The sequence below is a fragment of the Salmo salar genome, chromosome ssa20 (assembly GCF_905237065.1).
Source record: "Salmo salar chromosome ssa20, Ssal_v3.1, whole genome shotgun sequence".
In the NCBI taxonomy this organism is placed as follows: domain Eukaryota; kingdom Metazoa; phylum Chordata; class Actinopteri; order Salmoniformes; family Salmonidae; genus Salmo; species Salmo salar.
In genome coordinates, this window is record NC_059461.1 from 71,969,866 (window position 1) to 71,997,851 (window position 27,986).

At 43.1% G+C, this 27,986-nt stretch overlaps 1 protein-coding gene, 1 long non-coding RNA gene and 1 pseudogene across 2 annotated transcripts; all 3 read right to left on the reverse strand.

Moving 5' to 3' along the window:
• Nucleotides 1-2,073: 2,073 nt before the first annotated feature.
• Nucleotides 2,074-8,305, reverse strand: LOC106581268 (28S ribosomal protein S23, mitochondrial). The gene is made up of 5 exons (XM_014163224.2): nt 8,023-8,305; nt 7,551-7,730; nt 7,392-7,469; nt 7,153-7,276; nt 2,074-2,840 (listed from the first exon to the last, which is right to left on the reverse strand). Exons 1-5 carry the CDS (start codon nt 8,064-8,066, stop codon nt 2,709-2,711), a joined length of 558 nt encoding a protein of 185 aa, XP_014018699.1. The 5' UTR covers nt 8,067-8,305; the 3' UTR covers nt 2,074-2,708.
• Nucleotides 8,306-9,083: 778 nt separating this feature from the next.
• LOC106581243 (nitric oxide synthase, inducible-like) lies at nt 9,084-16,680 on the reverse strand (annotated as a pseudogene).
• Nucleotides 16,681-21,002: 4,322 nt separating this feature from the next.
• Nucleotides 21,003-27,811, reverse strand: LOC123723858 (uncharacterized). Its single transcript, XR_006761014.1, has 4 exons — nt 27,610-27,811; nt 27,289-27,428; nt 26,701-26,865; nt 21,003-21,107 (listed from the first exon to the last, which is right to left on the reverse strand). It is a non-coding gene; the product is annotated as an uncharacterized lncRNA (long non-coding RNA).
• Nucleotides 27,812-27,986: the final 175 nt, after the last annotated feature.

A 27,986-nucleotide genomic window follows, 5' to 3' on the forward strand; every position in this document is an offset into this window, starting at 1 on the left:
TAATGACCATCGTTATGTTTGGAGGAAAAAGGGGGATGCTTGCAAGCCGAAGAACACCATCCCAACCGTGAAGCACAGGGTTGGCAGCATCATGTTGTGGGGGTGCTTTGTTGCAGGAGGGACTGGTGCACTTCACAAAATAGATGGCATCATGAGGGAGGAAAATTGTGTGTATATTTTGCAGCAACATCTCAAGACATCAGTCAGGAAGTTAAAGCTTGGTTCAAATATTTATTGTATTTATTTTGCTCCTTTGCACCTCATTATTTCTATTTCTACTTTGCACTTTCTTCCACTACAAATCTACCATTCCAGTGTTTTACTTGCTATACTGTATTTACTTTGCCACCATGGCCTTTTTTGCCTTTACCTCCCTTATCTCACCTCATTTGCTCACATTGTATATAGACTTATTTTTCTACTGTATTATTGACTGTATGTTTGTTTTACTCCATATGTAACTCTGTGTTGTATGTGTCGAACTGCTTTGCTTTATCTTGGCCAGGTCGCAATTGTAAATGATAACTTGTTCTCAACTTGCCTACCTGGTTAAATAAAGGTGAAATAAATTCAAAAAATGGGTCTTCCAAATGTACAATGACCCCAAGCATACTTCCAAAGTTGCGGCAAAATGGCTTAAGGACAACAAAGTCAAGGTATTGGAGTGGCCATCACAAAGCCCTGACCTCAATCCTTTAGAAAATTTGTGGGCAGAACTGAAAAAGCTTGTGCGAGCAAGGAGGCCTACAAACCTGACTCAGTTACACCAGCTCTGTCAGGAGGAATGGGCCAAAATTCACCCAACTTATTGTGGGAAGCTTGTGGAAGGCGACCCGAAATGTTTGACCCAAGTTAAACAATTTAAATGCGATGCTACCAAATAGTAATTGAGTGTATGTAAACTTCTGACCCACTGGGAATGTGATGAAAGAAATAAAATGAGCCTGTGGATTCGGCAGACAGACAAGGATTGTTCTTCATTCCGAACCCAACTCTCCCTCCTTCTGATTCTTTCCCTTCTCTACCTGATTCTATCCTTTCTGTTCATTAGGCCCTCAGACAGTCTAGCCATCCATCCGCCACAGAATTGCTTTCTCTTTGACTGTGTGCAGACAATCACCCATTCCATTACTCTGGTGATATCATTTCTCCTCTCCATGCGAGCGCAGAATAGACTGTGAGATGGACAGTTCTCTTTCGATAAACAGAAAGACGGCTGATAATGAGAAACACCGCCAAGGTCATCTCTTTGAAAAGATGGTGGAGGAAAGAGGGGGGGGAACTTTGGAACTGGGAAAACGCTCATGGATGCAAGTTTTTTTGTCGAGCAAATAACCCCGACCAGTACTTCTCTATATCAAAGCCAAGGCTCTAGATAGAAGCGCGGTTTAGATTTATTTTCAAATGGCAGTTGAACTGCAGGGCTGCTAGGTCATACAGTGGATCAAAGTCTCTCCAAGCAATGAGAACAGGAAGAAGGATGATCATCCTGATTAGAGAGAAGAGAAAAGGTAACCTGCAGAGGTTCTAATAACTGGTTACTTCGTATGTTATTCTGGTGCGCTTTGAGATGTTACTGAATCTGAAATACACATGGAAAAACACATGCCAAGATTATGTTCAGAACAATATGCAATGTTGGTGTGGTGCTCATTTGAATTGTGGCAGTAGAAACTAATCTTAATTTAAATATAGTTGTGGAATTTAATTACCAATCATTCAGTGCATATGTGTTGATGTCAATCCTTTCCTATCTGGTGGAATACCTTCCACAGATGTTACCTTGCATTTCTTTTAATGTGGCACCTGTGATGCTTATTTACTCATCCCCAGTCGGCTGATGTGGTTATGTGCTCAGTGGTATTTCTCTGTGAAGCAATACGGCATTAATATCTCCATTTCATCCCAGAAGCTCAGGCAGCAGACACTGCTGAATTAGACTGTCACAGCAGCAAATGGAGAATGCAATATCAACACTCACTCACAGCTTGCTTGTCTTGCATGAGTGTTCTACAGCGTAACTGAAAGATAACGGAGGGTGAGCAACAGAGGAAAAATGGAAGAGAGGCCACATTCTAGAATATATAATTACTTTACTGATCACTCTGTGCCAATCAATAATCACAGCGACGTCACCTATCAACAGGGGTGGCCTGTCGAAAGTCAAAGCACACTGCAACGTAAGCATCATCTTGCAAGTGAATACTCAAGAGTTCAGTAGGACATACAATATATATTACACACATTGAATATGTATTTACAGCCTTATGCATAACATCAGTCTTACAAAGTTCCAGACCAGAAATGTACAATAACTTGGAATCCTACACATTACCGGTCGAAAACCTGCAGTCAAGATAGAGGGTTGTGAAAGCTGCCCAGGCCCACCCAGAAACACTGAACAAGAAGTCTTTCTTGTTGATCCATTGTTCAGAAAGTCTGGACTGAGGAGTATCAGTCTAGTGTTGGACAGATACTGAAAGTCCCTTTTTAGTCAGTGGAGGTGGATGGTTGGTTCCATCAGTAAAGGCTGCTGAGAGGAGGACGGCTCATAACGCCTGGATCGGAGCAAATGGAATGGCATTAAACACATGGAAACCATGTGTTTGAGACCATTCCACTTAATAAGCTCCAGCCATTACCACAAGCCCCCCCTCCTATGGGTTCCATCTAGGTGAAGAGTGTGGTTGAAGCCATGTTGCAGAGGCCTACTGTGGAGTCACTGGTGCTTGTGGATCTTCTCCTGGTGTCTGTGTTTCGCCAGGTGCATCTGTCTGCAGTTCCGCCAGCATGTCAGTCAGCTTCATGCCCAACACTGGATCCCTGGTCTCTGACGCCACCTGCAGGTCAACCGGCAAAAGTGCAGCCATTCCGTTACAAACAGAAGGTCTCATGTTTGTAAGTGATTAGTATATACACTATACAGTACCAGTCAAAAGTGGACAGCCCTACTCCTACTTCCAGGGTTTCTTTATTTTTACTATTTTATACATTGTAGAATAATAGAAGACATCAAAACTATGAAATAACACATGGAATCATGTAGTAAGCAAAAAGTATTTATATTTGAGATTCTTCAAAGTAGCCACCCTTTGCCTTGATGACAGATTTGAATACTCGTGGCATTCTCTCAACCAGCTTCATGAGGTGCATTTCAATTAACAGGTGTGCCTTGTTAAAAGTTAATTTGTGGAATGTCTTTCCTTAATGCGTTTGAGCCAATCCGTTGTGACAAGGTAGGGGTGTTATACAAAAGATTTGGTAAAATACTAAGTCCATATTATGGCAAGAAAAGCTCAAATAAGCAAAGAGAAGTGACAGTCCATTACTTTAAGACATGAAGGTCAGTCAATCTGTAAAATTTCAAGAACATTGAAAGTTTCTTCAAGTGCAGTCGCAAAAACCATCAAGCGCTATGATGAAACTGGCTCTCATGAGAAACTAGCTTCAACAGGAAAGGAAGACCCAGAGTTACCTCTGCTGCAGAGGATACGTTCATTAGAGTTACCAGTCTCAGAAATTGCAGCCCAAATAAATGCTTCAAGTAACAGACGTCTCAACATCAACTGTTCAGAGACTGCGTGAATCAGGCCTTCATGGTCAAATTGCTGCAAAGAAACCACTATTAAAGGACACCAGTAAGAAGAGACTTACTTGGGCCAAGAAACACGAGCAATGGACATTAGACCAGTGTAAATCTATCCTTTGGTCTGATGAGTCCAAATTTGAGATCCATTGTTCCAACCGCTGTGTCTTTGTTTGACGCAGAGTAGGTGAACGGATTATCTACGCATGTGTGGTTCCCACCGTGAACCATTGAGGATGTGTGATGGTGTGGGGGTGCTTTGCTGGTGACACTGTCAGGGATTTATTTAGAATTCAAGGCACACTTTACCAGCATGACTACCACAGCATTCTGCAGCAATACGCCGCCCCATCTGGTTTGCGCTTAGTGGGACTAACATTTGTTTTTCAACAGGACAATGACCCAACACTTCCATACTGTGTAAGGGCTATTTGACCAAGAAGGAGAGTGATGAAGTGCTGCATCAGACAACCTGGCATTCACAATCACCCGATCTTAACCCAATTGAGATGGTTTGGGATGAGTTGGACCGCAGAGTGAAAGAAAAGCAGCCAAGTGTTCAGCATATGTGGGAACTTCTTCAAGACTGTTGGAAAAGCATTCCAGGTGAAGCTGGTTGAGAGAATACCAAGCGTGTGCAACGCTGTCATCAAGGCAAAGGGTGGCTACTTTGAAGAACCTCAAATAAATCAAATCAATGTAACACTTTTTTTGGTTACTACATGATTCCATGTGTGTTATTTCATAGTTTATGTCTTCACTATTATTCGACAACGTAGAAAATAGTAAAAAAAATAAAGAAATACCCTTGAACGAGTAGGTGTTTCCATACTTTTGACTGTTACTGTATATGCAAACGTTTTTGGACAACACTTCAAAATAGTAGATTCGACTATTTCAGCCACACCTGTTGCTGTATAAAATTGAGCACCAGCCATGCAATCTCATAGACAAACATTGGCAGCAGAATGGCCTTACTGAAGAGCTCAGTGACTTTCAACGTGGCACCGTCATAGGATGCCACCTTTCCAACAAGTCAGTTCGTCAAATTTCTGCCCTGCTAGAGTTGCCACGGTCAACTGTAAGTGCTGTTATGGTGAAGTGGAAATGTCTAGGAGCAACAACTGCTCAGCTGCGAAGCGGTAGGCCACACAAGCTCATGGAACAGGGCCTCCGAGTGCTGAAGCGCTTAACCTGTTTAGGATAGGGGGCAGTATTGACACGGCTGGATAAAAAAACATACCCGATTTAATCTGGTTACCACTCCTACCCAGTAACTAGAATATGCATATACTTATTACATATGGATAGAAAACACCCTAAATTTTCTAAAACTGTTTGAATGGTGTCTGTGAGTATAACAGAACTCAAATGGCAGGTCAAAACCTGAGAGATTCCTTTACAGGAAGTGGCCTGTCTGACCATTTCTTGAACTTCTTTTCCATCTCTATCATTTACTAAGGATCTCTGCTCTAACGTGACACTTCCCACGTCGTCCATAGGCGCTCAGAGCCCGGGAAAAAACAGAATGTCGTCATTCCAGCCCCAGGCTGAAACACATTATCGCCTTTCTCAAGTGGCCGATCAAGGGACACTGGCCTTATGCACGTGACCCCGACCGCCCCCGCCTTTGGGATTTTTTCCTCTGTTTGCCGAAAAGGAGATTCCCTGTCGGAATATTATCGCTTTTCTACGAGAAAAATGTCGTAAAAATTGATTTTAAACAGCGGTTGACATGCTTCGAAGTACGGTAATGGAATATTTAGAATTTTATTGTCACGAATTGCGCCATGCGCGCGACACTTCTTTACTATTTCGGATAGTGTCTGGAGCATACGAACAAAACGCCGCTATTCGGATATAACGATGGATTATTTTGGACCAAACCAACATTTGTTATTGAAGTAGCAGTCCTGGGTGTGCATTCTGACGAAGACAACAAAAGGTAATCAAACTTTTATAATAGTAAATATGATTATGGTGAGTGCTAAACTTGCCGGGTGTCTAAATAGCGAGCCCGTGATGCCTGGGCTATGTACTTAGAATATTGCAAAATGTGCTTTCACCAAAAAGCTATTTTAAAATCGGACATATCGAGTGCATAGAGGAGGTCTGTATCTATAATTCTTAAAATAATTGTTATGCTTTTTGTGAACGTTTATGGTGAGTAATTTAGTAAAATGTTAGCGAATTCCCCGGAAGTTTGCAGGGTCGAAAGGATGCTAGTTCTGAACGTCACATGCTAATGTAAAAACCTGGTTTTTGATATAAATATGAACTTGATTGAACAAAACATGCATGTATTGTATAACATAATGTCCTAGGGTTGTCATCTGATGAAGATCATCAAAGGTGAGTGCTGCATTTAGCTGTCTTCTGGGTTTTGGTGACATTATATGCTGGCTTGAAAAATGGGTGTCTGATTATTTCTGGCTTGGTACTCTGCTGACATAATCTAATGTTTTGCTTTCGTTGTAAAGCCTTTTTGAAATCGGACAGTGTGGTTAGATTAACGAGAGTCTTGTCTTTAAATAGCTGTAAAATAGTCATATGTTTGAGAAATTGAAGTAATAGGATTTTTAAGGTTTTGAAAATCGCGCCACAGGCTGCCAGTGGCTGTTACGTAGGTGGGACGAATTCGTCCCGCCTAGCCCAGAGAGGTTAAAAATCGTCTGTCCTTGGTTGCAACACTCCCTACCGAGTTCCAAACTGATTCTGGAAACAACATCAGCACAACTGTTAGTCGGGAGCTTAATGAAATGGGTTTCCATGGCCGAGCAGCCATACACAAGCCTAAGATCACCATGGGCAATGCCAATTGTCAGCTGGAGTGGTGTAAAGTTCTCCACCATTGGACTCTGGAGCAGTGGAAACGTGTTCTCTGGAGTGATGAATCACACCTCACCATCTGGCAGACCGACGGACGAATCAGGGTTTGGTGGATGCCAGGAGAATGCTACCTGCCCCAATGCATAGTGCCAACTGTACAGTTTGGTTGAGGAGGATTAATGATCTGGGGCTGTTTTTCATGGTTCGGGCAAGGCCCCTTAGTTCCAGTGAAGGGAAATGTTAACGCTACAGCATACAATGACATTCTAGATGATCCTGTGCTTTCAACTTTGTGGCAACAGTTTGGGGAAGGCCCTTTCCTGTTTAAGCATGACCATGCCCCGGTGCACAAAGCGAGATCCATACAGAAATGGTTTGTCGAGATCGGTGTGGAAGAACTTGACTGGACTGCACAGAGCCCTGACCTCAACCCCACCCAACACTTTTGGGATGAATTGGAACACCGACTGCGAGCCAGGCCTAATCGCCCAACATCAGAGCCCAACCTCACTAATGCTCTTGTAGCTGAATGGAAGCAAGTCCCTGCAGCAATGTTCCAACATCTAGTGGAAAGCATTTAATACTCCATATTACTGCCTATGATTTTGGAATGAGATGTTCGACGAGTAGGTGTCCACATACTTTTGGTCATGTAGTATGTCTGTCTATAGAGTATTTGGAAAACAGGCAGCCAGCATTAAAATGATTGAGTTGTATCATTTGAACAGTCTACTCACCGCAGGACCACCCCTCCTCCTTAATACTAAGCCCTCGGCAAGGAGAGCTTTCCCAGTCTCCTCAAACAGGGACTGTTTCTCCAGCTCTCCCCAGCTCTCTAACTCTGTATACTTCTCCACAAACCTACACAAAGGAAGAAAAAAAACACTTTATAGAACTGCAGTAGTTAGGATCCAGCATTGTATGAGGAATCTTAAAACCTGACGAACCTATGATCAATGTGATTTATTGCCCATACCTTTGGCATGTTGAAACAAAGTTGGATTTGGAGAGATCAAAAGCTCTGGGCCCTGTTCCATACACCTCATAGAATTTCCTGGAACAGAGACCGATGCTGATCAACACATGTATATTCCTAACAGCTTTTGAATGGCAGTAAAACGCTTAATTAGCTTACGCTCTGATTTCATCCTCTCTGTAGAAGATGTCAGGCACAGCCTCTTCTTTCTTCCCATAGATCTTGGCCACTGGTCTGACATAAAGTGGGTCTTTCTTGGGTGGAAAGGCCTTGTATACATCATACCAAATGGGCTTGTCAGACTGTTTGACAACTCCAGAACGCATAAGATCTCTGACTCTGAAAATGAAACCAGTGCATTTGCTCCATTGTTGCATTCTCATTTTCACATGCGAAGAGCTAGACTAGCTAGCTAACGTTAGAATGTATATTATGCGGAACCATAGCCTTGATAGCATTGACTACCAGTTGCTGAAAAGACACTCCAACATCAAATAAAATGGTATCTAGTTAACCTAGCTAGAAAACTCTAAAGGGTCTAGAAAACTAGATGGCATCCTCCAGTAACCTTGAATGACAGAAATTAAGCTGGCTAACGTTAGCTAGCTAGCAACACGACATTTTGACCTACCGCGTGAACACTGTTCCGAATTTTTCAAGTCGACTTCCAGCCATAATGGACTTGAATTTAACTACACTATGCGCGTAAAATGCAGCTAGGTAATTATCCAGTAAACTCAAAGACCAGAGTTAGCAAACACCAACTACAGGGCCTCTTTTCACGTGCATGGACGACCACCACTTCCGCAAGTAATTTCTGCAGGGATAATTTGCACCGAAAGCGCACTGTAAACATGGGGCGCGTTCCAGAACATCTACATTTTAAGCGCTGCAGGGGCTGATATTCTTCTTCTATGATCTCATGGCGGTCAGCAAACAATCATGTAATTGCATGCCGCCACCTACTGTGCTGGAATGTACGCTCAATCATGATCTGCCCAATTCTGAACTACCATGAAAATTAAATAAAAAACATATAAATCCCTACTAACTTCTACCAGAAACACCAGCCCTGACATTAGGTCCACTTACTACAGGAGCAGCCATGGAAGCTCCATCATTCCACACTGTAGTTACACCAATCTGTCTTACAGCCTCTGCATACGATACATCATGACTAATTAAAGATCTCTGAGCCTCTCTCTCTGCACCTAACATCCACCACATACTGCACTATGTTACCCCCACAATTACAACACTTCACCTTCACATTGTTCCCACATTCACCTTAATCATGTTCCTCTCCACACTTGGCATATATTTTCCTTCCTTTACATTGAACAGCTACATGTTCCATTCTTTGGCATTTAAAACACTGCAATGGGGATGGGACCAATTCTCTGACATTTAAACTAAGGAATCCTAGCTGTACTTTCCCAGGCAGAAACTCCTCAAACCTCAGCAGCACTGATAGGCTTTTACTTCTTTGACCTTCTTGTGGTCACTGATACTCTGAACCAGAGGCTTGCAAGAAGGCATCAACTACAATTATTATGTAATATTATTTTTATTCAAATTAATATTCACAATGAGTAAAACACATTCGGATTACAAGCATATTTCTATTATGTATAATTCAGATTCAACAATCCCACATTCTATTATATTGTACAAACACTACATATACGTATCACCTATGCATCTATAATCTATCTTTAATATCATGACGTGAATGTAAATGTTATAATCATCTCTTTGAAATATACTTACAGTGCTTTAAAAATAAAGTGAAAACAGTGAAATTGGGTACTTTTTCAAGCAGTGGGCCAAAGGATGGCTAGCTGGTTTGTTTGGGACCACCAACAGCTACAAACATGTTCCAAAGTGACAATCCTAATCTATCACCAAAAACAAAAACAGGGCATCACAAGCATAGAGGAAAATGCATGCTATGTGTAGATCTTTCTCCATCCAGATCACCTCACTTTTGAAACTGGGCTCCAAAAATGTCCTCATGGTACCTCTTCTGAATCTTCAAATAAAGAAACAAACATACAAACCATAAAAGCATTGTAAAACACTGTCCACTTACTACAGTATTGGAACTAGATTAAGAGGATACATAGCATTCACATTCGTTTTCATATTAGTGATTGAGAGGAAAGGTGACCCAACCTTCAGTTGGGCCAGGTATTCTCCTGCCTGTGTGAGGGTAATGCCAAGCTGGCTGCTCAGAATCTCCTGTACTGCTAGAGTAACTCCCTGGGCCATGTTCACACCCCCGCACACGTAGAAGTGACCCTCTTTCTGTTGCAACACACTCAGCACCTCCCCTGCCATCTTCTCCCTCAAGACATCCTGGACATAGATCTGCTGACACACAGAGGTCAAAGGTTAGGAATAGGAGGCACAGTACAGGGAGATAGGAAAAATGTTACGCTTCAACCTTCACTTGAATCTCAAGCCAATCAGATTCAATCAAGCTTTTCAAGTGCTCACTCAGTACATGATTTCTTTCAAAATGACAATGCAACAGTACCTTTGGGTGACCTGGCTAGCGGGAATATGTGGTTGTAACACTCTTCAGGACCCCTTGTCTTCTCATCTCCAGTGCCTCCTCTTTGTCTCCGAACTCTGGCAGCCAAACACCAGGCTCATAGGACTTCCAGAGAACCTTGCCAAGACAAAACCATAGCCCTTAAGGTCAGAGATTTTGTATCAACAGACACACAAACAGACATACAGACACACACACTACCTGGATGTTTCATGTCATGTAGCCGTTGTTGCCAGAAGCTTCGGAAGGGCGCAATGCCACTGCCAGCCCCCACCAGAATGACTGGAGTGCTGGGCTCTGCTGGGAGGTGGAACCCACCTGAACTGTAAACAATAACACAATCAGTTAGCTTCACTTAAAATAATAATCTCAATCAATTATACTGGGGATAGGCTACAACCAAGCATTTGGTACAATTGGAGAATGTACCAGCCTACTGACATACAGTATGTTACAGTACTACGTTCTATACCTGTAGATGAAACATGGTACCAGGTCTCCTTTCTTAATGGTATCCAGCCAGGTGCTGCAGACCCCGTGGTGAAGAGGACCCTGTCCATCTATAGGTAGTACAGAAAAATACAGTACAGTTACTTTCACAGCCAAGAGATAGCAGTTCAAATTCCTTTCAAAGCATTTGATAACTGATGTATTGTAATTTCTAAGGTGAGTTGCCCTGTCCTGTACCTTGGATAAAAATGTTTGCTAAGTGACAAAAATGTCAAATCTAATGTCCCATACCTTGTGTGTGATAGTTGAGCACCGTCAGAGTGAGATGTAGCTCATTGGGGTGGAGCTAAGGGGAGGAGCTGATGGAGTAGAGGCAGAGCTTGAGCAGGGGCAGCTGGCTGAGGAGGAAGGCTGCAGAGGGTTCTAAAGACGGGAACTCCTCCAGGACTTCCAGGAAGTTGGGAACACGGAAAATCTTCCAGGTCGTGTACTCCTGAGAGTCCTGACGGCAAATTAAGACAGAAGCTAAATAACGAGAAATATCTGTTTATATAATTTTTTGGAAGGTGCATCAGCTTACAGAGTTATATGTATGAAACATAGTATTTTCTTCAATTCTATACAATTCCAAAGGGTGGTAGGTTAAAGGCTTTTTTTTCATGATTTATCTCATTTTTATTTCAAGAGACAATAATGAACACAGTAGTCCTTGAGACAAACAGAAGTTACCTTTGCCAAGGTCAGCAGATGCTGGCAGTGCCCCTCCTGTCTTGCCAGCTGAGAGAGCTTGTGGAGGAGGTTCTGACAGGGGGGCGTGGTCACATCCAGGAAGTAGGTGAGCGCCTGAGACAAAGGGCATGCTGGGATGCGTCTGACAGTTTTTCTCATCATCTGTTGGGAAATAGAAATGCAGAGTCATTTTAACAGTGTCCATTTTTTGAAGATGATGTCTTCCTAAAAAAAATCTGATTTTACCGTGGTTACCAATCACCACCATTATTACTGAATAGTGTTGTACCAAGGCAGGAGTCAGAGCGGTATTCCAGTCGTAGGGACTGGTTGGTTGGGAGTGTATGGGGAAGGAACTTTAGGATTCCAGCCACCAGTTGAGGGAGATTCCCTGGGAAAACACCAACATGGTCTCCTGGAGCAAAGTTCATGACCTCTGCACTTGTCTCCCTCTCCAGCTCCACCAGAATGGTGGACCGGCTAGAAACAAGAACGACAATGCTGAATTAAACCCTGTCAATATTGAGTCCTGTCAATAATGTTAAAAGTATTGCAACAATAACAATGCTAGTGGGTAAAAAAAATTGTGTGGAAGATGACAAGAAATTAACCTTGAATGGGGGTTCTGTAGATTCTGTCTCCTCTTCAGTTTCATGGGGAAGACAGTTTTAGAGTGAATGGCTGAAAGTGCTGCGAAAGAGAGGACAGTGAAAATCATCATGTACAACTGGCTGACTGAAATACAAGATTAGTTTATAATGCTTTAGTGCTACACCAGTCCCTTGTCAAATGTCCATCCCCTGGCCCAGGTGTAGTACATTTACATTTACATTTAAGTCATTTAGCAGACGCTCTTATCCAGAGCGACTTACAAATTGGTGCATTCACCTTATAATATCCAGTGGAACAACCACTTTACAATAGTGCATCTAAATCTTTTAAGGGGGGGTTAGAAGGATTACTTTATCCTATCCCAGGTATTCCTTAAAGAGGTGGGGTTTCAGGTGTCTCCGGAAGGTGGTGATTGACTCCGCTGTCCTGGCGTCGTGAGGGAGCTTATTCCACCATTGGGGTGCCAGAGCAGCGAACAGTTTTGACTGGGCTGAGCGGGAACTGTGCTTCCTCAGAGGTAGGGAGGCGAGCAGGCCAGAGGTGGATGAACGCAGTGCCCTTGTTTGGGTGTAGGGCCTGATCAGAGCCTGAAGGTACGGAGGTGCCGTTCCCCTCACAGCTCCATAGGCAAGCACCATGGTCTTGTAGCGGATGCGAGCTTCGACTGGAAGCCAGTGGAGAGAGCGGAGGAGCGGGGTGACGTGAGAGAACTTGGGAAGGTTGAACACCAGACGGGCTGCGGCGTTCTGGATGAGTTGTAGGGGTTTAATGGCACAAGCAGGGAGCCCAGCCAACAACGAGTAGCAGTAATCCAGACGGGAGATGACAAGTGCCTGGATTAGGACCTACGCCGCTTCCTGTGTGAGGCAGGGTCGTACTCTGCGAATGTTGTAGAGCATGAACCTACAGGATCGGGTCACCTGTGATGTGGTCCTGGGAGCAGCTACACAGTATCTCAGAGGTTCCCAGGCCTCGCAGAGTCGCTCTGCCCCAGATCAATAAGATATGCAAATGCTTATGAAATTAAAGATCATAACAGGTATTTTTTGTAATGTTACTTGAGCATATAGTAGACATACCAGGAGTATGTTAATATGTATACTATTAAATACACTGCAAAAATGATCATCAACACGTAGCTAAGATCCACTTTTAAGCCAGAGAGCCATCCTTCCTTGTCTGCCTACCTTGAGAGCGGTGAGAGCCCAGGAAGAGAAGGCCTCCTCCTGTCCGTTCAGTTCATCCCCCTCTCCAGTGGGCGTCACCCGCTCTGCCCCCAGCTCCTCCAGCTTGGCATCCACGGCATGGGCAAATGCACAGAACTGTGGGTACATCCTCGAGCCCAGTCCAAACACACAGTACCTGGGGGAGGAGAGGGGAGATATGACCAGTTTCAAAACCAAAGAGAGGTGTCAGAGACTGTAGTCAAGCCGCCACTTCATCAAATTAGTACATCTTAAAGACATGTACATCACCGGAGGTTGGTAGCACCTAATTGGGGAGGACAGGCTTGTGGTAATGGCTGGAGCGGAATCAGTGGAATGGTACCAAATCCATGGTTTCCATGTGTTTGATGCCATTCCATTCGCTCCGTTCCAGACAATATTATGAGCTCCCCTCAGCAACCTCCACTAATGTACATGTACAGCACAGTACGGAGAGCCTATGCAGAGAGAAATGCTTGAGATACTACTTACCTTAGCTTGTTCCTGAGACACTGCAAGGAGAAAAGCTGCTTCTTGAAACTCTAGAGAAATAAATATTAACATGTGGTGAATATTTAGACATTACATTTTATAAACGTGGGGAAAAATATTATTGTTAAATATCTTCAAAATACAGAAACTCACCTCTCCATTTCTAGGGGAGTCTCCATTCCCAAAGGCGCTTGTTACCACAACCAGAAGGCTCTCCTGTTCCATGTTCACTGACGTTATAGTCCTCCTTACAGAGCAACTTTGAAGATATACAGAGCAGCTTTAGTTAACTTTATAACATTTCTGGGAACTTCTGTATTTTGAGGACAGTAGTGACTTAAGACATCAACAGATTGTACATTGTACAAGCACATCTACTAGCTAGCTAACTTCCCATTGCTTGTTCTGTAAATGAACTCTAAATGAGCTCAATATAGTCCTCACATACATTTAGGTTCCAATTAAACTAGAGTTTTACATTGATTCACAGTGCTTAACACACACAAATGCCCTGAAGCACATTAGCCTGAGGCAGTAGGCCCCCTATCATCCTTCATAGAGATGAGATGGATCTCCTACCCTGCAGTTGAAGGCACAGTTTAGCATGGAGTTCAGTCTCTGGGCCAATGTCTGTGATTTCCCTGTTTCAGTAGCGTACAGGACAGTGCAACGCAACCTGTTAGCCAGCACTCTGCTCATAAGGGTTGAAGAAAAGAGCGCCGCCCTATAGGAGGGAACCAGCCATGAACGATAATACTTTGTAATGCATTATGAGCATGGCTTAGCTCAACCTCAACCATTATATGCATTTATAGCTATGTCAATAATATGATTAGGACTGCATTCTAATTTATAACGCATCATGACTGTGTTCATAAAGCATTACAGATATGGGTGTCATAGTCCATGGAAGATTACCTGGCCACCACTTTGAAGCTGATCTGTTGCTTCCTCAGGCACTTCTCCCCATTTCTCCAGACATGGGTCGTCCAGGGGTCAGGCTTCAAACAACAACAACAACAACAAGTTACAGATGATCATTCAGCAACTGCACTGTTGCCCTGGTGGAGCTTAACCAGATGAATGACATAACCTATATACTATGCACAGTACAAGATGGTGTCTCAGTATCTACCTGGTAGTAGAAGAAGGGAGAGAGGATGTAGTTGACCATCTCCTGGTGGAAGACGGGGGTGAGGGAGCCAGACATGGGAGGAACCAGCCAGGCCCAGTCTGCAGGGCAGCCGCCACGCAGACGGAACTCTGTCTCCATGTGCTTCATAAAGGACTCAGCTGCAGAGTGGTGGTCTGTGATGGTCACCTTGTTCTTCTACAGCGAACAGTAATGAGACAAAAGGAGTACATTTATCTCAAGGAAAACTCCAGTTGATGGCTGAACAGTCGTAGCATCCTCCGGCTAAATATTATTGGATGGAAGTATCTTATTTAAAATTGTAGGTATTAAAAAAACGAATTATGTAACAAAACAGCAACAACAACAACATGGGATATCTACTGGGAAAAACATGCCTTTGGATTGGTCCTGTATACGTGAAAACCATAGGTTACCTGGAAACTGTATATGACTGCAACATTGATGGTCACCAAGGCCTGGTCCTTCCACAGTGAGGACAGCTTGTGTGTCTCCAGGCCCATCCTGCGACCAACTTCCTGTACGGACAGGAAGCCAAAATATCTACAATCATTGCATCATTATCAAGTCAGCCAGGGTTGTGTTGCAGAGGTATGAAACAAGAAAACATTTTTAAACAGAAAATTATATTTTTGGTTATTCCAGACGAGGTTTCCGTCCATTTCAAAACATGCGCTACTCCTGCTGAGCACGACCCTGTGCTGTAGCCATGGTGAGTACCTGTGAAAGTGAGCCTTACCTCCAAGACGTTATAACGCTGATAGTCACAGAAATCCCTCACACCAATTTCAGTGCCCATGTACCAGCCATTAAAGGGACAGGCTGTGAATTCAAGTCCACCAATCTCCAGCAGCATGTTGGACACCACAGGCACAGCATACCACTTCAGTCCAAGGTTTTGGAACCACTTATACCTAATGAGGAAAGATCAACACAATATATCTGATAATACTATATAAAAGAGCATGCCCAAAAACACCACCACTAGGATAGATGTGTTTAGTTTCTATAGTGAATCATTCAGTCCTCATTGTGACACCTTTTTCATACAGAATGAGTTACGCACACACACAGTTGATGTGCTCACTCTACCAAAGGTGCTTGAAACACTTGACTCAACTCAGTATTGTGTCCAGTGAAATGAATGAAGGACCACTTTGGAGTGGTTAGACATTTAAATAAAAGAAAATGATACAGGTCATTGGGCCATCCTAGACCTGGCTTTGGGAAACTATTTGGATAAAGGAATGTGCTGCGTAGTTAAGTTCTATAGAGCTCTTCACTCTCTCCTATTCAGCTCCGTTCCTCAAGAGCTCCAGACGGAGGATTTTAAAACCTTTTTTTTAGTTCAAGCTCTTGAGCGACTGGGGGCAATGGTTTGAATTTACCCAGGCAGCTACATAAAACATTGATTTAATTAGATAACTCCTACTTAAAAACATCACCATGGCTATGGAGGCCTGATGATCTGAATACTGTGTCTCTGATGAATCCAATCAATGTCAAATCTAGTATGGAATCAAACGGATTGCATACACGTGTCATAACATAACTGGACACCCCTTTTGTAGCGGTATCGTAACCAATGAATGTCGTTGTATGTAGTGGAATAGCTATGATGACACTCTGCAGGCTTAACATTGTATTTGTTCTCAAAAGTGTGTTTACATAATCATTCAATAGAAATGAGGCTAAAGTCACTCACTGAGGGTGTTCCATGGAAACTCCAGGATCAGGTGTGGAGGGATTTCATAAAGGTCTGGGTCCTCCCCGTTGACCTGCAGGACTAGTGGCAATACATCGAAGAGGCCGTACTGAGGTTTCCATCCAAGCTGGATACAGATCTTTAAGAACACGGCACAAAAGTAACAGCAACTTTAAAAATGTATATTTTCAAACAAGTACATACAGTATGTGAGCCTGTTTGAATGCATGTTATTGAAATAGCTGGGTGGATCCTGGTGGCTATAGCTACTTTATATAGTACCTTAGTGAATTCTACACTGGATGGGTCTCCCTGGATACTGCCATCAGGCATCTGGTAACCTGCATACTCACCAACTGGCTGTTCCACACCCGGAAATCTTGCATGTCTTCCTTTCTCAGAGGGAAGACGGTAACCGCAGACCTGAAATAAATAAGACACAAGAAAGAAGAAGATATGTAATAACAGACAAACTGAAATACTCATGGAAGGAGCTTGTGAAACTGGCCCATAACAGAGTGAATGTCCTACAGCAGGGTTCCCCAATAGGCAGCCCATTGGCAATTTTATATCCAGAAAAAAAAATAACTAATTGCCTAATAATTTAGTTGTTGACATAAAATACTAAAATCTAGGAAATCAGCTCCAAGTTATTGACATTTTTAATTTAAAAACACATTAAGCAATATGCCTGGGGGGGGGCCCTAAAAAATTATTAGAACATTAGGTACATTTTTTTCAATTATTAACCTATCATCATTAATATATTATTTTACTTACAATGTACTAAAAAAAGTAACTGTTTCTTTTTCTTTTCTTGTTTTTGGCAAAAAGTAAACATCCAGAGAGCCTCTGTATGTAGTCCGTGAGTGGTGGAAATGAACCTGATAGCTTAGTCCGTAGTGAAATAGGCTACTTTTGCTCCCCTAACATTAGTTACTTCATATCTTCACAGAAAATTCAGGGTGTTTACATTTCACTCCTCTTTTAGCCAACATTTAATCAATGCAGGCACATGTTTAGCAAGCTATTCATAATAAATCAGTTGTCCCTCCCCCTGCCTGGTGCCAGGCCCAACAGATGAAGCTTCAGGCTCAGCAGCCCTGTCTCCCCATCCCCATACCCCTGGACCAGCCCTGTCTCCCCATCCCCATACCCCTGAACCAGCCCTGTCTCCCCATCCCCATACCCCTGGACCAGCCCTGTCTCCCCATCCCCATACCCCTGAACCAGCCCTGTCTCCCCATCCCCATACCCCTGAACCAGCCCTGTCTCCCCATCCCCATACCCCTGGACCAGCCCTGTCTCCCCATCCCCATACCCCTGAACCAGCCCTGTCTCCCCATCCCCATACCCCTGGACCAGCCCTGTCTCCCCATCCCCATACCCCTGAACCAGCCCTGTCTCCATCCCATACCCCTGAACCAGCCCTGTCTCCCCATCCCCATACCCCTGAACCAGCCCTGTCTCCCCATCCCCATACCCTGGACCAGCCCTGTCTCCCCATCCCCATACCCCTGAACCAGCCCTGTCTCCCCATCCCCATACCCCTGAACCAGCCCTGTCTCCCCATACCCCTGAACCAGCCCTGGCTCCCCATCCCCATCCCCCTGAACCAGCCCTGTCTCCCCATCCCCATACCCCTGAACCAGCCCTGTCTCCCCATCCCCATACCCCTGAACCAGCCCTGTCTCCCCATCCCCATACCCCTGAACCAGCCCTGTCTCCCCATCCCCATACCCCTGGACCAGCCCTGTCTCCCCATCCCCATACCCCTGAACCAGCCCTGTCTCCCCATCCCCATACCCCTGAACCAGCCCTGTCTCCCCATCCCCATCCCCATACACCTGAACCAGCCCTGTCTCCCCATCCCCATACCCCTGAACCAGCCCCTGTCTCCCCATCCCCATACCCCTGAACCAGCCCTGTCTCCCCATCCCCATACCCCTGGACCAGCCCTGTCTCCCCATCCCCATACCCCTGGACCAGCCCTTTCTCCCCATCCCCATACCCCTGAACCAGCCCTGTCTCCCCATCCCCATACCCCTGAACCAGCCCTGTTTCCCCATCCCCATACCCCTGAACCAGCCATGTCTCCCCATCCCCATACCCCTGAACCAGCCCTGTCTCCCCATCCCCCTGAACCAGCCCTTTCTCCCCATCCCCATAGCCCCTGAACCAGCCCTGTCTCCCCATCCCCATACACCTGAACCAGCCCTGTCTCCCCATCCCCCTGAGCCAGCCCTGTCTCCCCATCCCCATACACCTGAACCAGCCCTGTCTCCCCATACCCCTGAACCAGCCCTGTCTCCCCATCCCCCTGAACCAGCCCTGTCTCCCCATCCCCATACACCTGAACCAGCCCTGTCTCCCCATCCCCATACCCCTGAACCAGCCCTGTCTCTCCATCCCCATACCCCTGAACCAGCCCTGTCTCCCCATCCCCATACCCCTGAACCAGCCCTTGTCTCCCCATCCCCATCCCCCTGAACCAGCCCTGTCTCCCCATCCCCATACCCCTGAACCAGCCCTGTCTCCCCATCCCCATACACCTGAACCAGCCCTGTCTCCCCATCCCCCTGAGCCAGCCCTGTCTCCCCATCCCCATACCCCTGAACCAGCCCTGTCTCCCCATCCCCATACCCCTGAACCAGCCCTGTCTCCCCATCCCCATACCCCTGAACCAGCCCTGTCTCCCCATACCCATACCCCTGAACCAGCCCTACTCCCAACTGAAGAAGGAGGTGAGCAGCATTGTGTTGAATGACATGTCAGTTGGCATAATTGCAGGTACTGCAATGCATTGAGAACAGGAATGTGATTCTCCAGTCAGGAAAAATCTCACTTGACACAGAGGCAGCCAATATCAGAGCCTTAAAGGAAGAGATGCAGGGTTCTTAGAGATGGATGGGAGTCTCTTCTGTCTGAGGCAACGTTACACCTCTATTTAACAAGGAACACAGCCGCCAGAGGAAAAGGAAGAGATTCCATGATGAGACCTCTCAAGAGGATACAGCTCAGGACAGTGCAGCAACAGTGTTTCAGAACACAGTGTTTTTTACTGCTATGGACAACATCATAAGTAACTTGGACACTAGGTTCCAGAACACTGCAAAAATTGTAGAATACTTTTCTGCTGTTCTGAAAGATGGGCAGATTAGTGAGGATAAAGTCCCTTCTGTGTGCCATCCACTGATCATGAAGTATTCCAGAGATCAGAGATCTTACACCTGAGTTTCCAAATGAAGTAAGACACCTGAACACTGTATATGCTGCCACTTTCCCCCCTAACTTGTCCCCTCTTGGTCTCCAGAATGCGATTTGTAAGATGCAGCTGCAAAGCATTGTTGGAGAAGTGTGCATTGCTTTACGTATATTTTGCACACAGCCTGTGACTGTTGCTGGTGGCGAGAGAGCTTTCAGTAAGCTAAAACTGATAAAAAACTATTTGAGGTCCACTATGTCCCAGGACAGGCTTTGAAGTCTTGCCATGCTGTCCATTGAAAGTCAGTTAGCTAGAAAGCTGGACTTCAAAGACTTGATCAGTGACTGCTAGCAAGAAGGCTCGGCACTGGGCTCTTGGTGAGTAAGGCTGAGCAAGGGCCAGTGATAACTGTTAAATGGCATGGCTATGGATATTGGATCACTACACACATGATGCCCACAGGCTGAGAACAAGACTGAGAACAAGATATATCTCAAAGTAATGGCTGGATTGCCATAAAATTTGTTGTGCACAATCAAGACTAAGTGGAAGAAACCTATTGATTTGGTGACCACTTGACCTTTCCTCTAGCGCCACCATCAGGCCTTTTCGTTTCTATTTTGTTTTCCATTTCCACTTTTACCGCTGCTTATTTTCTAGTTGGTATGTATACTTAGTTAAATCATTCTATAGATGATAATGTTAATTTATTTTAATTGAAGAGGTTAATGTATATTTAAGTTGTATTTATTTTAAGTTATTCATTAATGTTAAGAGAATTTTCCATTCAAGAATTTTACCATTAAAATTACATTTAGACTGTAAAAGATTTCTTAGAGACGGGTGTTTCAGTTGTTTGGTCTTTTTTATTTGTTTATTTCACCTTTATTTAACCAGGTAGGCTAGTTGAGAACAAGTTCTCATTTACAACTGCGACCTGGCCAAGATAATGGTCTATCAATAATCAGATCAGTAGCATGCCAGGCCAACCAGATCAGTAACATCATTTGCATGACCATACCAACTTCATCCCCAGAAATAACGCATGAGACAGGAGTATTAGTATAATTACTTTTACATTGGTGCATTTACATTTTAGTATTTTAGCAGACATTGTTATCCAGAGCGACTTACAGTTAGTGAATGATTTACAGTTAGTGGGACAAATCTGTAGTTTACATTTGACACATTTCTAACTACATACAGGGTTCATCTTTACTCAGTGTTTTCTGCCCTCTGCCTCATACTTCTCTATCCTTTCATGTTTCACAAAGAACGCTGCAGTAGTTAGGCTACCTCAGAAAGTAGGGCTGTTGGTCACCTAGGCCTAGATTCAATCTGTGTGGAAGCGTGATTTAAATCGAAAGGCAATCTTCCCGCATTCGCAGAGACTGCATTCACGTAAACACTGCATATGATCTCTCAATCGAAAATTACCTTATAGTTTCAATCGCGCTATAACGCAGATGTTTGGATTGAAACTAGTCCCTGCTCTTTGTCCGAACTCTTTGTTTACCTTAGGTTTCCTCCATTTGTGGCAAACTGTAAGTGTTTGCACAGAGACTTGAACATATCCTGAGTAGTCTTGCACTTTCTGGCGTCAAACACCTGCAGAACAATCCAAGAAACATGTTGGTGAGTATTGGTTAAGTGGGACACCTAGCAAAGCTTTATAATGGATATCTTTAAATGTGTACAATAACATAACAAACAATCAATGCCTGTGTGTTAGTGAGGAAGTATGTGATAAAACATTGATTCAATGGGTGTGACATAATTGTGGGCGTGGCATCCCGTGTAATGACATGTCTCTAATGGTAAGTAAAATGACATAGGATTCTGAGATAATGTTAAGCTTATAAAAAATTAAGAATGGATATTCAGCTTTTCATTACAACATATTTTGTAAATGTAAATCATAATGACTGTAAATGGTTATTTTACTACTCTCACCTTTTTAGAATATTTGCCTGCTGCCAAACTGGGACATCCTGTTACTGTCACACTGGACACTCTAGGCCATTTTAAGGCAGTTTTTTCCCGGGGGGATTATGAAATACATGTTGTTTTCTTAACAGAAATCAATTTTCTAAATAGGATCAAATGTTTTATTACATTTTCCTCAAATCTGCTATCATCTAGCTTGCAAGCAAAAACAATCATTGCTGCATTTTACTTGGAAAGATATTACCTCACCAACATAAAAAATCCTAGCTAGCTATATTCATAACCATACAGGTAATATGATGATTAAAGAAGTTTATTTTGCTGTATTTGACACTCTGGTGACAATAAAACAGTCATTGACATGTTTGAGGGGTGAGGTCTTAATGGTTTCATTCTACAAAATGTCGACTAGAGTGTAGTTTGAAGCTGGTGTACAAAACCCTAAAGTAAAAGACAAAACAAAAAAAAATGTAAGAACTGGAAGCATTACAATAGCGCACATTGAACAGATCTACCACTTCTTAGACTTGCTTTCAGGTAGAATGATGGATCTATAACTCACATTTCTATGTGAATTTGGTTGGGTTGCCCAAAAAGTTACATATTGCCACTTTAATGTTCCACAAAATGACCTAAAGAATGTTTTAATACATTTAATTTGTATGAATAATTGAAGTTTATTATAAAAATATAGAAATTTCTCATATACTCTAATTTATCCTTCTTTACAATAAAGAATGAAGTGTCCCACTTTGATTATCAAGGTGTCCCAATTTGCCAGTATCTACAGAAAAAATGTGGTCTCAGGACAATTTATGTTTGAAGAAGAGCCATCCATCCTGTGTTATATTGTTTGGGTAGACTGGAATGACAACAATGCCTTCTAATAATTTGAATGGAATATGTTATTAGTTATTGGTGGTTTTTAGATAAACTACTAATGCCATGTTTTAGTCCGCTGGAGAAAGCGAGTCATGCTCGCTGGGCTATATCGGGCTGTAAGGGACGCAGTGGGACATTTGAAGCCTGAATAGTTGGATTGGAGATGTTCTTTGACAGTTTCTGATTACTGTTGCTTGGTTTTATAGTTTAGGTAACACCAGTTAATTTGAGCATTAAGTTAATGTATTCTAACATTATAATCTGTTTCCATTACGTGGAACAATGTCCGGTCATTAAAGTGGATTGCAGTTTGAGTTTGAGTTTATTTTTACATGGACAGTGCACATTAATTAACGTTTCAGTTAAAGTTCTGGTTTTAGCCAGCGGGCTAATTTTCAACCGCAGTCCCTGTGCAGGTTATTAAAAACAATTACAATAACATTACAGACAATCAATGAGCAGTGAGCACACGCAGAGCAACATAGAACAAGTAACACGTAGCACGCAAAAAGCAACAAAACAAAATACATAAAAGTGTTTCCGCACCTCACCAGCTACAGACAACAGGGAAAGCATACCAAGGCCCATATCATGTTCCAAACATACCAAGACAGTGGTGAAGAGGGCACGACAAAACCTTTTCCCCCTCAGGAGACTGAAGAGATTTGGCATGGGTCCTCAGATCCTCAAAAGGTTCTACAGCTGCACCACCGAGAGCATCCTGACCGGTTGCATCATCGCCTGGTATGGCAACTGTTCGGCATCTGACCGTAAGGCGCTACATAGGGTTGTATGAACGGCCCAGTACATCACTGGGGCCAAGCTTCCTGCCATCAAGGACCTATATAATAGATCAGAGGAAAGCCCATAAAATTGTCAGAGACTCCTGTCACCTAAGTCATAGACTGTTTTCTCTGCTACCGCACGGCAAGCGGTACCGGAGCGCCAAGTCTAGGACCAAAAGGCTTCTCAACAGCTTCTACCCCCAAGCCATAAGACTGCTGAACAAATTAATAAAATCGCCACCGGACAATTTACATTGACCCCTCCTTTCGTACACTGCTGCTACTCGCTGTTTGTTTGTCATCTATGCATAGTCACTTCCCCCCACCTACATGTACAGATTACCTCAACTAGCCTGTACCCCTGCACACTGACTCGGTACCGGTGCCCCCTGTATATAGTCTCGTTATTGTTATTCCTGTTGTGTTACTTTTTATTATTACTTTTCATTTTAGTTTACTTGGTAAATATTTTCTTAACTCTTCTTGAACTGCACTGTTGGTTAAGGGCTTGTAAGTAAGTATTTCACGGTAAAGTCTACACTTGTTGTATTCGGCGCATGTGACAAATAAAGTTTTATTTGATTTGATTTGAAAGCGGTAATACACAGCTAGGGATTATTTTCACTAGTCTGATTGGCCTCTAGCCATGGGAAGCTCTCACAGAGAAAGCAGATTGACTAAAGGTGCTTTTCCTTAAGGGAACTATACAGTCACCTCTCAAAGCAGACCTTGTAGATCTGCTGCCATAGGTGTGGGTTTTCTGTTTAACAAAAGTATTGAGTGGAGGGGGAGCCAGGTCACTTAGGATCTTGAATACAAGACATGCGTCGGTGTGTTGCACAAGATTTTTCCAACTCAGGAGCTCATGCTTCCTGAGGATGTAACAGTGATGATGGCTGTTGGGCTTCCAATCAAGCACCCTGAGAGCCTGTGTGTAGACAGACTGAATGGGCTTTGATGTTGTACAGCAAACTTGGGCCCAACTAGTCAAGCAGTATGTTAAGTAGGGGAGTATCATAGATTTGAAGTACAGTTTTGCTACCTCTGTAGTCAAACAATTTCGTGTATATATCGGAAATTAGCTAGGTTGAATTTGGTTATTTGAGTAACCTTTTTCACCTGCTTTTTAAAAGAGAGGTTGGAATCAAGTATGATGCCAAGGTACTTAAAATCGGATACCAGCTGGAGCTTCTCCCCTGACACATAGACATCTGGCTCAGTGGCATCAGTTGCCCTCTATGTGAGGAACATGCAGACTGGATTTTTAACATTGAGATGTGAACATGAGTCACTGAGCCACTTTGTAACCTGGACCATTACAGTAGTGAGTTCTTGTGTAGCTTGTTGTTTGCTCTTTGCATGCACATACACTACCGTTCAAAAGTTTGGGGTCACTTAGAAATGTCCTTGTTTTCCATGAAAACATACATGAAATGAGTTGCAAAATGAATAGGAAATATAGTCAAGATGTTGACAAGGTTCAAAATAATGATTCTTAATTGAAATAATAATTGTGTCCTTCAAACTTTGCTATCGTCATAGAATCCTCAATTTGCTGCAATTACAGCCTTGCAGACCTTTAGCATTCTTCCTGAAGCACCTCCCACAAGTTGGAATGGGCACTTTTTACGTACCATACGGTCAAGCTGCTCCCACAACAGCTCAATAGGGTTGAGATCCGGTGATTGTGCTGGCCACTCATTTATAGACAGAATACCAGCTGACTGCTTCTTCCCTAAATAGTTCTTGCATAGTTTGGAGCTGTGCTTTGGGTCATTGTCCTGTTGTAGGAGGAAACTGGCTCCAATTAAGAGCCGTCCACAGGGTATGGCATGACGTTGCAAAATGGAGTGATAGCCTTCCTTCTTCAAGATCCCTTTTACCCTGTGCAATTCTCCCACTTTACCACCACCAAAGCACCCCCAGACCATCATGTCGCCTCCACCATGCTTTACAGATGTTGTCAAGCACTCCTCCAGCATCTTTTCATTTTTTCTGCGTCTCACAAATGTTCTTCTTTGTGATCCGAATACCTCAAACTTAGATTTGCCTGTCCATCACACTTTTTTCCAGTCTTCCTCTGTCCAGTGTCTGTGTTCTTTTGCCTGTCTTAATATTTTATTTTTATTGGCCAGTCTGAGATATGGCTTTTTCTTTGCAACTCTGCCTAGAAGGCCAGCATCCCGGAGTCGCCTCTTCACTGTTGACGTTGAGACTGGTGTTTTGCAGGTACTATTTAATGAAGCTGCCAGTTGAGGACTTGTGAGGCGTCTGTTTCCCAAACTAGACACTCTAATGTACTTGTCCTCTTGCTCATTTGTGCACCAGTGTCACGCTTGTCGTTGGAAATGGAGGACCAAAACGCAGCAGGTATGTGTATGCTCATCTTGCTTTGTAATAAATACAAAATGAACACCAAAATAACAAAGAACTAGAACGAACGAACAACAAACAGTCTGGCAAAGCAATAAGCTCAACACAGAACAATCACCCACAAATAACAAACACACCCTCATATATGGGACTCTCAATCAAAGGCAGATAGACAACACCTGCCTTCAACTGAGAGTCCCAACCCCAATTAACCAAACATAGAAACAGACATACTAGACAAATCATAGAATACCTGAAAACCAAACAGTGCCCAAAAACCCCGGAATACTTAAACCAAATGCCCCTTCAACAAAACACACCACCCCGAACCACATAAAACGAATACCCTCTGCCACGTCCTGACCAAACTACAATACCAATTAACCTTATACTGGTCAGGACGTGACAACCAGGGCCTCCCACTACTTTTTCTATTCTGGTTAGAGACAGTTTGCGCTGTTCTGTGAAGGGAGTACTATACAGCGTTGTACGAGATCTTCAGTTTCTTGGCAATTTCTCGCATGGAATAGCCATCATTTCTCAGAACAAGAATAGACTGATGCGTTTCAGAAGAAAGTTCTTTGTTTCTGGCCATTTTGAGCCTGTAATCGAACCCACAAATACTGATGCTCCAGATACTCAACTCGTCTAAAGAAGGCCAGTTGTATTGCTTCTTTAATCAGTTTTCAGCTGTGCTAACATAATTGAAAAGGGGTTTTCTATTGATCAATTAGCCTTTTAAAATGATAAACTTGGATTAGCTAACACAACTTGCCATTGGAACACAAGAGTGATGGTTGCTGATAATGGGCCTCTGTAAGCCTATGTAGATACTCCATTAAAAATCAGCCGGTACCAGCTACAATTGTCATTTACAACATTAACCATGTCTACACTGTATTTCTGATCAATTTAATGTTATTTTAATGGAATGGTAGTGCAGTGTAGTGGAGTTCTTAAGCTATTTAGAATGGTATCATGTTGGGGGTTAAGACAATGGGATGATTCTGTAAGGTGTTCCAGAAAGCATATTTTCATAAAGTGTCCCACTTTAACAATACTCACCCTCATCATTCATTAGGTTAACCTACACATAGACACCCATGTGCATGCATGAAAAACACATACAAGAATATAATATATACTGATATTGATTCCTAATAGATAATGAGAAACGGAAATGTATCTTCTGCCTTGTTAGTATGTTTTCTTACTTGTAAATTGGACCACTGAATCCTGCCGATGCATCTTGGGGCGTTCCTCCATGCTTGTCGAGCACCAAACACTAATTCGTCCATAGTCAGCGAATATGTTCCTGTGGAACCTATCTCCATAGCAACTTCCTCCAATCTGGCAAGGTGGTGTTCAGTTTTGGGGCTCTGCATTTGAGATTAAATTAGGCTATGTGTAAATCATTGAAAACAAACAAATCATAAAATAGAGGGGATTTACATTTTTCCCATTGCAAACCTTTTGTAAGGCCCGCATAGATGCTTCATAAATGATCTATAAGCAAATTCGTACAATAGGCTATAAAGGCTAACTGGCTTAAATATTTTCCCATACTGTCATAATATATGAAGCATCTAAGAATACATTGTACAGTAAAGGCTTTATAAAGGCTCATAAATGTAGTACAGAAAATATAGGCAACAATCTATAAATGCCTAAAAGGCATTAAACAATATTGCAATTTTAAGCAACAGTGTGTCTTTTACAGATTCCACACTTGGGTTGAACAATTTTGCAATAATAATAGTCATCGTCTTTAGAGAAGTATTACACTTAGGCCTATTAGTTACATTTTGAAGGACTTGTAGTATTGGTTGATTAGGTCGATCAGCTGAGGTAGGATCTCAAGAGGAGTGTCTTTGGGACAGCGCGTTAGAGCCTTGGGAGTCATGACAGAACCTTCACAAACTTGTGATGTACATTGTTGGTTCTGCATATGAAATAAAATAAGACAATTTAAATTCAAATGTATTGCTTTATTTTATAGTGTTCAATCTTTACTGAAATAGAAAACACTCAAATTGAGGCGCGGCTTCATAATTTGAGCAAAAGAGCCAAGCAAATAAGTTGCGGTACGGTACCACACAAAGCATCATAAACTGTAAACACACCTTAACTGCAGCATATCATTGAGACTTGAGCCATCCTTCACGTTACGCACAGGTATAGACAACGGACACCTGCTTGCTCTTGTTTCCCACTATGGGATGAACATAGAGGAGAAACGGGTTTAACATATGTCACTTGCTTTTAGCACATTTTCTAATATTAGTCACTTTTTTTTTTTTACTTTTTAGTCATTTAGCAAACACTCTTATCCAGAGCGACTTACAGTAGTGAAGGCATACATTTCATACATTTTTTCCCCGTACTAGTCCCCCGTGGGAATCGAACCCACAACCCTGGCGTTGCAAACACCATGCTCTACCAACTGAGCCACACAGGACCGTAATCTCAATTCGTACCTTCATTGGTTTAGTCTGGAGAG